A 15,250-nucleotide genomic window follows, 5' to 3' on the forward strand; every position below is an offset into this window, starting at 1 on the left:
CTGTTAGTCTCGCTGTAAAAGCAGACGGGGCGGAAATGAAACCGTATGTGGTCATTCCAGCTGCAAAAGTCAAGAGAGCTTGCATCTATCCCGGGGGTTGTGGTGGCAGCAACGCGAAATGGCTGGATGAACGAAAAGCTTACGAAATGGGTTGTTAAGGCTCGGGAAAAAGCTCCAAATGAGACTGTAATAAACTCTTTTGAGGTTTGTTGGGTTACAACCGATAATGTCACAAAACTTTCCTGCCTTAGAATTGGAAGTTCCAGTGATAATAATGACTTGAACGATATTCAGTATTATTGATGATGATGAAAATGACCACTGATACAATACCGTAGTTGAAATAAAACATATGTACAAAGCTTGAGTTGTTTTTATTGCATGTCAATAGATATGTTTGCTTTGTTTTCTTTTATCAGTAAAGAAGCGATTTCATCATTGTCTTCTGCGGCTTTTATGCGAAGGCGGCTTCTATGCGAGAGCGGCTTCTATTGTTTATTTTCAATCAAATCGTGCGATTTCTATTCGAGGGCGGCTTCTATTCGATTCTATTCTATACGGTACTGTATTTTTGCACTAATGTGAAATATTTTTAGTGAAACGAGCAAAAATGTTGGAAACCCGAAATGCAATTATTGTGGCCCTTTCCGGCTATCGTATGAAGAAACGTGGTCAATAAAAGAATTATAATTAAACGAGAAAACGAAAGACAACAACATACCAATATGGAAATACCGGCAACAAATAAAATACAAAAATAAAAAGTTTATACCAAAAATCTGTCAGTGGATTGCCTGCGAACCGCACGTTTAAGACCTTTGCTTTACACACAGACGATGTAGGGAAGGCCTTGGCTAATAATAAAAATAGCCGTAGGGGAAGGTAAATTGAGTTGACTCAGCCGGGTAGTTGACTCGCGGCCAATATCTAATTATCCATGAGTGAGGGACCAAAACGAATTCCATGTATTTATTTATCACAATGCATCATGGCAGCCATGTTAGTTTGATCTCTTTAACAGAAAAACTTTTTGAGTTACGTCAGAAAATGTAGTTTTTAGCCAAAAAAGTACATTCAAAGAAGTTATCAAAGATTAGGCACTATTGTTGAACACAGAACTTGATTGTCTATTATTGAAAGAAGTTAGTTTGTAAGGTTGTCATTTAGTAATAAACGTTCGTATGCAGTAAAGTTTTTTGCAGGTAATGAGGCGAAGAATGCCTTTTGTCTCGTTAAAATTCTGCTGCTTTAAAATGAACTAAAAAGTTTATAATTGACATTTTTTCATTAAAAGAACCAACAGACATGTTGACTCAAGGCTATTGTCCTAGTTGACTCAATGAATATATATGCAAAGACGCCAGGACAAGAACAGGTCCAACAAAAAATATATCAAGTGCACTTGCCATGGTGGCAACTTCTGCTGCCCGACAGGAAAGTGTTGCTCGGTAGTGTATGGAACTTGGAACAGCTTGATTGCAGAGACACACAAATTGACTTAGTTTACCACTACTGCTACCAAGTATTTATGCCATAAGGACTAAAGATGTTACGTGACATCCTTTTTCCGTTAAAACTGGACAAATAACCGTTCAGCGTCGGGTTGATTGACTCAATTTAGTAACAATGCTTAAGCCTCTGGAACTTTTAATTGTATCCTCATTATCACAATAAAAAAATCCGTGGAGTCAGAGAAAAGGTCTCTCAGCTTGAAAGAAAGGCAATTTTGGAAGTTACATGTATTAAGTGGAAAAAGAGTGAACTAACCCGACTTACCCCTATATGTAACTATCAGTAGAAATAAACTCTTAAACCTACCTTTCCATGTAGCCTACAATATAACAGAAACCAGTTTTGTGAGTATACTGTATTTCAGTACTAATGAACACAACTAAAAGGGTTCAATCAAAATAACGTCAGAAAACGATTAGTCGATAGACATAATAAACTACACTCTATAGTTACATTTTTATGTTATGAAAAGTCTTTTTACATATAACTTATACTGACTGAAAGTTAAGACTTAGTAGCTTGGCAGAGGCATTGCAACACAGGTATCAAAAGATAAATGAAGCAGATATACCGATTACAGAACATACCAGACTAGTAGGCTAGTAGTTTTACTTTATCGTCAACTAAGTAAAATATACCGATTACAAAACAGGTAGGCTAGGTGGTAGCATAATTTTACTCAAATCAGTAGCATCAAATCTAAATGGCAAAGTTTACAATTTCCGGTGTTGCTGAAGACAGTGCTGGTCAATTTAGGATTCATCCACTTCGAAAAACATCATATCCTATATGAAAGCAAAACGTATCACAACTACATAAACTGCTGAGAGCACGATGCCATTGCACACACGCTATACCGGAGTTTCAGACAGTGGCTGAGCCGGGAATCACCAAATTTTAGGGTCGCCGTGAGTTGAAAAACACTTAAACTACCGGTACTTATAATAATAAAAATCACTTAATTCTGCTGTTAAATAGAGTCAATAGAGAGTCAAAGTCTCTCCCCCTATGAGATTTCTATCATCTTTGGTCTGAGCCTATTCATGATAATTAATTATCCGTTCTCTTGATATTATTATGTCTCAATGTCCATTTCGCCCAATCAGTTAGACACTCCACACATTCAGACGTCCACTCGCAAGAAATCATTCATAAATGTCGTCAAAGATCAGTATTCGTTAGTTATGATCTCATGACTAGTTTTGTTTCATATTAAACAAACTATTAATTTCAATTTCTCTGTCATTCTTAAAATGATATGTCCAATTAGGCAAACTAACATCTATAATTTCTCCTCAAAACATAAAGAAACTGCCGTATTTGTAAACTAACCTAAAACATCAATGCGATCCAAGCCATTTTTAACTAACAGCACAAAAAGAACGTTTTGGCAAAAAATTTGGAGATTCTTTGCAGACAATTTAAGTTTCGCGGTTTAACGCAGATTAATTATTTCTAAAACTATATAGCCGTAAACAGTCCAAAATGTCAGTTAGATGACATGAGGTAGATTTAACGACTTTACAAAAAACTCCGTCTATACCTTCTTGCTTCTAAACAAATAGCTTGTATATTGTTCAATTTCGGGCCCCAACAGCGTGGTGACGAATCACTTTTACTGTTTCAGAAATAGTAACTAACCGCATTGCCGCAGTATTATAGTATTAATAAATAATCGTGCCAAGTTGGAAAAGGTTTAGATTTATTGGAATACCAGTAATAGGTTTTGATATTTCTGGAAATCCGAATCTGCTGACTGAACTGAACAAATTAACTAATGACGAGCAAACGAACCATAGATACATCTATACTTTGTCACCTTGTTGGTAACTTAAAGAAATATTTTTTGCTTGCCTACACAAAATCACTAAAAATATTTGCAACAATTCCACAGTCTGTATGATCGATGGATTTAATTGATGTACAGGACTAAACGTTTTTAGGATGAATAAGTTGTTTTGTGACAATTTCACACGAAAAGCATTTCGAAACTTCTAGTAGTTCTATCAGTAAATCTATGACGAGAGAACGTTCATAAAAATTTTAGCACTTATAACTCAAAATCAAATCACTTAATACTGTACTGATATCCCGACCGATTTTATCAAAGAGACCCCGGACTCGGGGATGGATTTTAGCCATGGGCACCACCCAGACTTAGTCTTCCCCTGGTTTCACATGAGTGCTATCTTAACCTTATCGCAGGTTACATGCACTTTCTTGTACTTATGCGTTATTTCGTTAGAATAAAACAAAATATAGCCCTACTCACAATTAAGAAAGTTGCTCCAAGCAATACTGCTTTCATCTTTACATCCAAGTCGATCGGAACTGTAAAAAATACCTGGCGTTTGAATGAAGATCTGGTTACTGTCTTGTGCGTCACGCTTTTGAATGCTATATGACAAGTGGCCATGGTAGCCTAACGGCAGTGAACATAACTATCCAACTGCTTAAATTAAGTGTAAACTTATATTAGCCCTATACTTACAAGTAACCGAAAAATTGGTTGCGTCAGTAAATAGCTCCTTCGTTAAGCCACTCCATTGTTTTGTAACGCGGCCAATCACACTGGGTGTTGTTTCTTTGGTCCAAATGTCAAAAGGAAAATCACATGTACAACAGGGACCGGGACATACGCAACAGGGGCCTTTGATAGTAAAAATGTTCTTTCCTGTAGCATCTTGCACATCGAAATAGTTGTACCAGAAAGATTGCCTAAAAGCGTCGAATTGATTGTGATCGTATTTGTATTTATAAGTTTTAAGTCTTGCTAAATTGTAAGCCTCTACCATAAATGTGTGACGGTCGTTTATGATCTTGTCGTCATACTTACGATTGTCGAACCCGGCCAATTACTTGTCCGACAGGAGCTTCTATTTCAATATTATAAGAGCAGCAGTCGGCGTTTGCGCACCAGCAACATCCAGCCCAGCATTTGAATGGACGTGTCACGCGGATCACTTCCTATTTTCAAACATTTGACTACATAATATTTTTAAAAAAGGGCTTATAATAAGCCTAAATTTATTTGTTATAAAAAACTGTAGAGGTATCTTTCCGAAAACCTAACAAGCTCTAGTTATAGAGCCGCAATTCAAAGTTAAAAAACCAACCAACAAACATTTAATTCTTTGTTGAGTTAGCTTTGAATGCTACAGGTATGAAGACTTTGCATTGTTACTATGTTCAAAGCTCAGCAGGAAGTTTCGCTTCGGTTCTTTTCTTTACTGAACAGCCCAATCGGTGTTACTTAAGGAATTTGGCTTTATTGCTTGAAAAAGAGTTGTAACCAAGTCATTTTTTTCAAGTCGAGTCATTTTGAGTTGTGACTAGAGTCAAGTCGATTCAATCTTAGTTGTGACTCGAGTCAATAACTTTCAACGTAAAAACTATTTTGTTGTCACATTATGCATTGCGTTAAATTAGTTGCTAAAGTTCATAACTGTCTACAAATTAGTTTGGTTGATACTTTTCACGAAGAGCTGCAATTTTTTTTTTAAATACTTCGATTTTGTTACATAAAGTGTTTTTAGTCCTCACAATCGTCATAACGTGACCCGAATCAAGTCGACTCCTGTAGGACTTTTGACTCAAGTCAAGTTGAGTCATTACAACATTGACTAGAAAAATTCAGTAACCAAGTTATACAACAAAACTTGCGCTCAAACTTAAAAAGCTTGGAGCCAAGTGATGGGTCAACCAAAAATTTCTTAAGCAAAACCAGTGAGTGTAACTGCACTGAATCGAAAGCATGATCATATTCAGAAAATACTTTGGTTGTAAAAGATAAATAAAGGCTGCCTTCGCGTGTGCACTGTTACCTTAGTGTGAACCAATTAGCTAAGCTAGCATAAGGCGTCCAATATGATATAGTTCTATCTTATGGCTGCCGATGCCAGACGACCTGAACGTACGGAACATCTTGCTTATTTCATAATTTTGTTCCCAGTCTCGCATTGACTTTTGCGGGATACGCAAATGTCCCGTATTCATAGTACGAGTCAGAGGGAGGAGTGACTTGGTGTTTTCCAGTAAAGCTAATTCCTTCCAGAGATACTGTATTGTCGGTCCGTCTGTATACAATAATTAATTATATATAACGAAAGAGTGCTTTCCTACAAAACCAGCGTTGGATCATTGTGGATGTCTGGGTCTGGGAACCAAATTTTGGATTGGGCATCCAACATTGAGCTGAATGGATGGCGACTGGGCATGCATTGTTTTTTAATGATTGGTCATCACTGCACAATGAAGTTGCCCATGTGACTGACGTCCGGATAATGTCACTATTTTAGGTGTGATCTGACCTAAAAATGGGCAGCTGATTGTGTCTGTTGGCAGATTAAGCTTAGTTTGCCAGAGTTGGGCATCCAACTTTTTCAATGAGCACCCATTTTTACAGAACGATGCCCAAGGGCATCCACTAAAATCAGTTAAGGGTATTCAATGAGAAAACGGATGTTTTATAACAAAGGTAAGCTACGACCCTACTTAAAAGCACGATGCTTTATAAGCTACTAAAAAAAACATAAAAATCCACAGATTTTTTCACAGCAGTACCAGCTACCAAACAACTTGGTAACACGGTTTCCCGGAAGAAAATAACTGACCAGTCTCAACCATTCTTGTTTTTTGCTCTTTATGATGTCATTGCCTTTAAAGTTAATGGCATGAGACTGAGATTTGAAGATGTCCAGTATTACGAAATCTCTAACCTAGCTACGCTATGAGCATAACATACAGGTACATACCGCACCAGAATTGTCCGTAATATGCATAGTAAAACCTCTGCTTGACCCACACATTTGCCGCATACACACTTCAGATTCTGTGGATTACAAAACGAATTAACATTATAAGTAATATACAGTATCTATATTCTTTAGCTATTTAACATAACAACCAACATCTCATCTAATCAGTAACATTACCTTCAGCGGCGAAATAGCATTGCTGGCCAACAGAATTTTTTAGTCTGTATTTATTCTTTGCCTCCCACTCCAGCAAAACTACAATAAGTAACACAATCAAATTCCAATATGTTTTATTGTCAACCATTAGCCCAGTACCGCAAAGCAACGGCAGTATCCGATAATTAAAATATTTGCTTAAAATTGTATTGTTTCTATATGTAGCCTGTACCTTCAATCAGTGATACTTCTTGATGAACAAGGACTTGATCAAGTTGGGTTAAGTATTCCAGTCCTGGTGGACAGTTTGCGACAGTCGGTATAGGCATCCATCCAGTTTGCGGTTGTTCAATTGGCTTTAGGGGCAGAGGATTTGCCATCTGCAATAAACAAACCCAGTCAAGTGGACATGCCAGAAAAACGAAAACAGAAAACAATAAGGCCTACAGTAGACTGGCTGTAACCATCCATTTGTCGTGGTTTAAACTTCAGGTTCCAAAATAGCAAACAAAAAAATATTATTGCAGTTTCCTGATTGATGCTTTTTATATTTATAACCATTAATCCTGCCAAAATAAACAGCAAACAGGAAAATAGTTTGTTGAGACTTAAATTTTTGGGTCTCAAATGTTGTCGAATTATATACGAGGTTCAGTAGCTATTCATGCTCATTCTCCGCCCTCAATCTTTCATAGCCTACAATTCAATGTAGAGCCTTTGTAACTTGAGCTGATCCATTGTGACTTATTTACTTTGTCTTAAACCTACCACGAAAACAATAAACCTACTTTATGCCTCCCTTCCGTATACATAGTTACCAACAGCTAAATAGTCCGTGACTTAAAGGTTGCCATGTACCTCCCGACAAATGTTTTATGAGTAAAAAAAGCATTTTACAATCATTTCAACGGCATTATGACAAAGCTTTCTTTCAATGCGCACATAATGGCTGTTTTACTTACAATAATTAAGAAAACCAATAACAAGAAGCAGGTGCATGGTAATAAAAACAATTCGATGTCTCATCATTGTAACTATCACAATTAAAAAAACCTTGGCATTTGCTCGTTTAATACTTTGGCATTTGCAATTATGCTTTATACCAAAAAAATTTCAAGTGAGTAAAAAGTTCACCTTATGTGTTCAACAACTGCCTGCCTACTAAAAACTTGCAGAGATAGAACGGTGGCGGTTTTGTGGCCGAAACATCTGCTTAATTTGATCTTTATTCAGACTTCTCTGATAAGATAAGCTAAGACCAAACTTAACAGTGATCTGTCTGTTCAGGTACAATGCCTTCGATGCACTTTTGCTGGGTTAGTGCGTTATCCTCTTGAAAGTGACTTTTTCACCAATAACTGCTATCACGACTCGTTCCGCGTTCCAGCATACAACGACAGCGTTTAAAAACCAACATCTCTTAGTACACCTGATAAGGCAAGCTTTTTCTTGTGAAAGCTCGTGTTGAGAAATAGAAGTAAAGTTAACCCTAGAACGTCATCTTATATCTTTCTTTTTATTGCTGTTTAAAAACAAATAAGCCTATAATTAGAGATAATAAAAGTAGCCTCATGAGAACGCAATCTCGAATATTTCAACGCAGCCATTTGGATACGGTAATAATGCGAATGCGTATAGCGAGAAAACCAACAACCGTCATTCCCATTAACCTGAACTCAGGCATGTGAAACAAATGTCAACAAAAGCCTTTATCAAAGCTAAATTGCTGGAGCTTGAGCTTTAAACAGTGCTTATTTTTGTGCTTTATTTGAAATCCAATGAAAATTTTTTGGCCAAAATTTATCAACAGCATTATCATATGTTATCTGCTACTTTAATTTAAGAATTTTTCAAAAATGGCTTTTCCACTTGACTCATGAACTAAGGCAAAACGTAAAATAACCAAGCGAAGTCGTTAACAGTTGACTTAGCCTACTCTGAGTCAAGTGGAGCTTTAGCACTGCACAGTACACATACATCTGGGAGAATACTTGGATTTCAGGTACAAATTTGCGCGTAACTTCCATTCTTAGCTAAATCAAGGAAACGAGGCTAGATATGGGATAAAAGAAAACGTTTTCTTGTTTATATTTGAGGAGATTTGAGCAGCACAATATGGACTATTCTTAAATAACCCTGACGACAACCTAACCTTCATTCGTCATCGGAACCTATACGTAACGTCTGAAAGCGTATCCGATCGATAGTACCATGCGATACACAAGGAATGCATTTGTTTATGATCCTAAAATCGAAAACTCGTCCAGCCGCAACAGATCCAGGAAATACACAGCCTGTGAAAAGTAGAGCATAGCTAACTGTAGGAGACAAGTGAACACGCAAAGTTCACTCTCCAGAATCACTTGGCAGATCGTGTCAGCGCCACTGTATAATGGCGGTATGTCTTTCAGTACAAACTGCACGGTTTTCTATAAATGAAAATAACACGTATGAAAAGGCACACCAAAACGTATAACAAGAACAGCAGGTATTGTATGCAGCAAATACACAAATGAATATCGCATTCGCTTACTGAACGTTTTTCGAACCAGATATGGTTAAATTACGAAAATCGTCAATATTCTTCTGAGTAACTATACATACCGCTGTGAAAATGTCAAATGAATACGTGTAGAATCAATATTGACCAATAAGCAGTCAACAAAGGCCCATAAAAGATGATGATCAACAAAAAGTATATGTTAAAAACTCAATGAAATGCAATCCGATAAAAGCATATAAATCCAGTAAAAGCGTAACATCATCCTTAATTCAATATTATACCAGAATAACAATAACTTAAAACTTTCTGCGGTGCTTCTATAAGATGAACCAAAAGTTGGTGGGGTTAAAAAATTAGTATCTAACTAGAAACATAAGAAAAATTATGTTCTTCACTACAAAAATTTAAAATTATACCTTTCATTAGATATGAAAATTACAAAAATACAACGTGTATTGGAACTTAATCAATCGCCATGGTTAAAGAAATATATTGATTTCCATTCCCCAGCGAGAAAAGATGCAAAATCAAATTTTGAGAAAGATTTAAAATTACTAAAACATGTTTCTAAACCAACTTTTGTTAGCTGTAAAATATTTAATGAAAACCTTGTAGCTGTTCATAAGTTGACGGAATAATTAATTCTCAATCGACCAGGAAGGTGATTGGAATGAGTATTCTAGAACTTTCAAAACCATTGAGGTATAATTTTCATTATAGCTACATCAAAGAGAAAGATGGTAAACAAAGAAAAACTCTTATTCACAGATACAGATTCATTAACATTGATTGACATTCATTAACATTCATTAACAGATTTCCGATTAAAAAATTAATTTTAGTAATTACAATTCAAACTCAGAATTTTATGATTGAAAAAATAAGAAAGTAATTGGTAAAATGAAAGATAAAACTGGCAGTACTTCAATTGTAGAATATGTAAGACTTAGGTAAAAAATGTATTGCTATTTAACAAATAACGAGAAAGGAGATAAAAAGGTAAAAGGCATTAAACATGTGTTATCAACAAAGATATAAAACATCACGATTACGCAAATTCTCTGAAAGATGATAAAAAAATGTTTCATAAAATGAGAACAATTAGAAATGACCATCATCATCTTTATTCAATAGAAATCAACAAAAACACCTTTCGTGCTTTGATGATAAACGACATATCTTTGAAGATGATATAATCACTTTAGCTTACGTTCATAAAACTACTTTAAAAGAAAATATCTTATGATATAAAAGAGATGTGTTGTCAAAATTCAAACATTAAGAACTGTAATGGAGTTTGGATTTGTACTAACTGTAATGATTATGAATATGACACGCAGTTGTGTAACTTCGAATGAAAGATTTAAAAATGTTGTGAAAATCAAGAAATTGTATCTGTTGATGGAATGTTATCGAGTGAAAGTTGCGGTGAAGTTCATGGACCTGAAATTGCTTATGATTGGGTTGATTATATAACCGAAAGAATTTTATTAGACCTAAAACAGTTTATAATAGAACTCAAGATGTTAGAACGAATCTGATCTCTACACTTACTTCAGATGAAATGGAGACATTTATGGAGATTTGCAGTCATGATAAAGGTTATTTAAAAACAATAAGTAATAAAAGATTTCTTAAACCAAATAATTTATTAATAAAACATTTAAAATTATTGGAATTGATAAACAACTTTCGCATACCCAAGGCGCTTTGCGTGAATCTAGTTCAAGATATAATTCGATTTGGGATGAAATTGAACAAATACTTTTAAGTTTTTGATTTCCCAGAAAGAAATGTTTTCAAATATTTTTTTTCTTAACAATCAGAAATCGATGGTTAAACATCAACAACTTGGTCATCAGCCATAGCAAGTTCTATTTCTAAAAAGCTATCAAATTCTCCAGACCTCAAAATGTAGTTCAATTTATTCAATATTTTCTGATACAATTAAAAAGCATGTTTACAAGCTTCAGTTCTTTTCGTAAAATTTTTATGTGTTGTTGTTGTGTGCAAAAGAACATCAGCACCACTAATACCTACCCGAAATAATGCGATTTAATGCTATTAAACGAATAATTACTCCAGTTGTTATAAGAAAAATTGATGATATTTTCAAAGGTAATTCTAAGTTTTAATTTTTTTAAACATTTTCTTATAACACCAGAACTGTTTATGATATGAATTGTATAATTTTTTTAATTCAGAAACTTGTTCATTTCTTAAATTCTTACTGATGTGATTAAACCCAACGTCCATCTTTTATATTAATGCAATTTAGTTAGTTTAAAAACAAATACGTAAAACCAACACCAGGACATCCTCTCTCAGTAGATGTATTATATTCAATTAAAAATTCATCAGATGGATTAGGATATAATACATCTACCGAACTGAATCTACGTTCTCTTAAACTGGATACATTGCTGAAGTTGAAGTTTTTTACTATTTCTCTTATTCGCCCTCTGCTCGGAATATCATTTGAGCTAATTATTTTTGATTTAATTGAATTTTTGGTATTTGCTGTACCACCTATAGTAAGTCGTATTAAGTTATTATTAATTTCTGTTAGTCTTATCATATTATCATTAAGAGTGAAAAAGCTATTTATTCTACCTATATAAGCTATATATATTTCTGATGTATATATAAAACTAACTCTATACACATCATAAGCAAGTTGTGGTATAGAATCAACATATGTTTTTGATACAGCATCATTATCTAAAATCGGGTCTGCTAAATCAGGATTATTGTTCATACTAAAATCACCTCTACCATTTAAATGTACTGTTTTATTATCAACATATTGTTTATTCACAGCATTTTCATTAGCGGTTGGATTTGGTAAATTCACAATTTTATGAGTTCCTTGTAAATTAATATTAGATGTTTAAATTTAAAAATTCGTTATGTAAAGTGTCACCTAAACGTTCCATAGCATGTGAAACGCTTTCAGCAACTTGTGATGTGTTTTCAGTGGTTTTTCTTCTAAGACGTTTATTGACTTATCAACATATTTTTTATTTCCAGCATCGATTATTAATTTATCTATTGGATTAGAAATTCCTTTTAGAATTAATAAATCTCCTAATTCAATTTGACTATTGTTATCATATTTAAGGGACTTTATTATAAACGATGAATCTGCAAAAAGTATTAATAGAAGTTAAGCTATAAATATCAGAACTTCGTAATTTAATAGGACTAATTGATATAAATCGATTATCATTTCGTCGTCCTATAACAGCAAATCTTGAACAATTCCCTGGATTCCCATCAAAATGTAAAAAACTTTCCAAGCATCTTTTGTTAACCTCATCAGTTTCATCCTGAGCATTAGCTACATTTTTAATACGATGACCATTTAAATCAAGGTTCCCTTGCAAAATATCTCCAGATTTTGACACCTTATTTTCGATTCAAATGACTTTAGTTTAAGTAGAAACATTTTTTAAAGTTGTTCCAAATTTTGAGATACTCATCTTTTCATTTGTCTTTATAATAACTGGATAAGTTAATTTTGATCAATACTTAAGCGATGATGACAAGCAATTTAAGCATCACTACTTTTTGCCAGATTGTCATTATATGATAGTTGGTACAACAGGTTCACGATAGACTAATCTGTTAACTAATATGATTTCAAAATGGCTCAATTTTTATAAATGTTTTATTTATACTATTAATCCAGAACAAAATAAATATAATATTTTGAGAGAATCATCCGGTAAAAACTTAGATTTATTAAGCACTGAAGAACTTGATGACAAACAAAAGATAATAGTTTTTATGATATAAAACTGGATAGCAAAAACGTGAATAAATGAAAAGAATAGTTCTCCCTTTCAGGAATAGAAATTGCAATTGTATATATCTCACCCAATCATATTTTGATACTCTGAAATATATCAGAAGAAATACCAATTGCTTTATATTTTTAGGAAACTTAGGTAATAAAGATATCAGACATATAACTGATGATCTTGCTAAAGGTATAACAAGAAAAAAATTAGCATCAATTTATCACAAAGCAACTCTGAAAAACCATACGGTTATGTGGTATTGGATAAAACAGCTAAGTAAAAATAAACCTCTTCGTTATAAAAAATATTTTGACCATTTTTATGCTTAGGTATTTTATAAGCTATAGTATAAAATATGCCTTTTGTAAACGAAGAAGAATTAAAAAAGAAAGACAATCTTATTAAGGAATATCTTAACAACAGAACAATTTTGAAAGAAAGATTACAGAATCGATTTTAAACCAAGCAAGAAATTCAAACTACAAGAATCTGCTTCAGAAATCTTTAGTCCTATTACTTAATCCATAAAAGAAGCTCAAAAACAGTTGAAAGACAAGACAAACTCATTGAAAACTTACAAACAACAGCAAGTTCTATTTTACCAGCTGTTACTTCCGGTGAACCAAAATCAACTTATATGGTATACTTTCAGAAATTTTTCAGTGAAGATGAAAACAATTACTATTAGAAAACGATTTCGAAATAGATTTTATTAAACTTAAGAAAGATGGAAAAAATTACATAACTGAATTAAAAGATAAAACTGTAGGAACTAATAGACGTTTAGGTGGTAAGAGAAAAAAACGTGGTATTGATGTAGGTATGATTGACAAACAAATAAATATTTTCATAAAATACAGAGAGATATTAAATAAATTGTTAGGAGGTTTGGAGATGGCTTTTAAAAGTGGAAGTGGCGTGACCCGAAGGGCGCTTTGCGTGAATCCATATCAACTTTGTGAAAGACCATTAGCACCAGCTAAACAAGCTGGCAATAATAACAAAGATTTAGACAGAGAAATTAAAAGTATATTAACTAAACTGAAATCACACGATTGCATTTCGCACTGTGAGTTTCAAGTTTTGTAAATTTGGGCACAAATTGTTATTAATTACAATAGATATATTTTAGATGGAGGAAAATAAGTTTTAGATAAATTTATAGATTATGTAAAAATTTTGATGATGCAAAATTTTTTTGAAAAGTAACATTATGATTATTTTTCAGAATTTAACTAAAACACAAGAGATTTTTCTATATAATATATGTAGTTGAATGTAATATGACAGTATGAAGACAAGTTTGGTCATGTGACTCTGAAAGGTCATTATGACTTTTAAGAAATGTGAGTAAGGTAAAGTAATTTTTACCGTGAGAACTCTCAGTATGTCAATTGCGTTGACTGAAATATTATCTTCCTAACATTTCTTAAAAGTCATAATGACCTCATAAAGTTACGTAACCAAACTTGTCCTCATACCACCATATTACATACTCCTTATTTTTAATCATCACATGTATGTATCACCACACAATACGGTGACGTTAGACGTAAAAAGGCCTTCTCACCCCATAATAATCACATATTGACTTGCACTTCAATAATGTGCGACTTGTCGGTGGCTAAAATAACCCTTTTAAATACAAAGCAGGTGCAGGAAAACACGGTGTATTGAAATTATTCGCGGATCGCGCAAAATCTGTCCATGGGTCACATGCGGACCGCATGCCAGGGCTTAGACCACCCTGGTCTAGAGTAGGCCTATGGTTGTATAAGCCTATATATATTTTGTTTGTAACTATTCTACAGCTTTCTTAATTGCACCCACAAAAGAGTTGTTTTGTCAGATTCTTACAGGCAAATTATAAAATCTTTCGAAGTTGCCGAAACGTCATGCAAAGTGTACACGATTACCCGCTTTTGACGTGTATTCGACCCTTTTCAAAGACAATATAGAAAATCTCATAAACTTAGAGCACCAAAATTAATAGGGACCAATACAAATTGGAGCATATGTCTTTCTAAACATATGCGTGCTCAAAGATATTCACACGGACTTGTGTTCAATAACCCTGATTTCCCACGGCCCTTCATTACTCCCGTTCGGTCTATTCGTTCTTGTCACACTTTCTGTTTTTCTCCTTCATTAATTAAAATGCAATATTTGTTTTATTTTTACTAGAGTATATAAAGCTATGACTTTTTGTTTCATGCAAGGGTCACAAAAAATTGTTTGGAACTTGCTTTCATAAATGTTTGCTTAATTTTTATGCAATTTGTTCAGTAGCCTATACCTTGTTTAGACATTTTCAGTTTGCTTGTCTCCTGTTTCTTTTCATCTTTTATTTTCCGATTTGACAAATTTGGTTTTCCTAAAATCCGTACTAGAATTTTACATGACAGCTAATTTATTGTTTTTATGATAGGCTTATATGTATTTTCCGGTTTTATATTTTATTGTTGGAAACATTCAGCTTAGTTGATTTTGTTCTGGTATTTTACAGTGTCTTATATTCT

At 33.8% G+C, this 15,250-nt stretch overlaps 1 protein-coding gene across 2 annotated transcripts; it reads right to left on the reverse strand.

Annotated features, from left to right (window-relative positions):
* Positions 1-1,858: 1,858 nt before the first annotated feature.
* Positions 1,859-7,858, reverse strand: LOC143450521 (phospholipid scramblase 2-like). 2 transcript variants are annotated; one of them, XM_076951097.1, is made up of 8 exons: positions 7,560-7,858; positions 6,658-6,805; positions 6,447-6,524; positions 6,267-6,343; positions 4,349-4,479; positions 4,004-4,230; positions 3,785-3,843; positions 1,859-2,297 (listed from the first exon to the last, which is right to left on the reverse strand). In XM_076951097.1, the coding sequence occupies exons 2-8, from the start codon at positions 6,803-6,805 to the stop codon at positions 2,265-2,267; spliced, it is 753 nt and encodes a 250-aa protein (XP_076807212.1). In that variant the 5' UTR covers positions 7,560-7,858; the 3' UTR covers positions 1,859-2,264. The 2 variants fall into 2 exon arrangements, with proteins under 2 accessions (XP_076807212.1, XP_076807211.1); XM_076951096.1 differs by lacking the exon at positions 7,560-7,858 and adding an exon at positions 6,873-7,200.
* Between the last annotated feature and the right edge of the window lie 7,392 nt (positions 7,859-15,250).

This window comes from Clavelina lepadiformis, chromosome 3 (assembly GCF_947623445.1).
Source record: "Clavelina lepadiformis chromosome 3, kaClaLepa1.1, whole genome shotgun sequence".
Taxonomy (NCBI): domain Eukaryota; kingdom Metazoa; phylum Chordata; class Ascidiacea; order Aplousobranchia; family Clavelinidae; genus Clavelina; species Clavelina lepadiformis.

What these genes read in the sequence shown, in the direction of transcription:
- LOC143450521 (XM_076951096.1), bottom strand. Translation starts at nt 6,986, where the DNA reads ATGGTTATAAATATAAAAAGCATCAATCAGGAAACTGCAATAATATTT. An exon ending in AACCAATTTTTCGGTTACTT is followed by an intron (nt 3,844 to 4,003) that starts GTAAGTATAGGG and finishes TATTTTTTACAG; the next exon opens with TTCCGATCGACTTGGATGTA. An exon ending in TTGGAGCAACTTTCTTAATT is followed by an intron (nt 2,298 to 3,784) that starts GTGAGTAGGGCT and finishes GCTTTCATATAG; the next exon opens with GATATGATGTTTTTCGAAGT.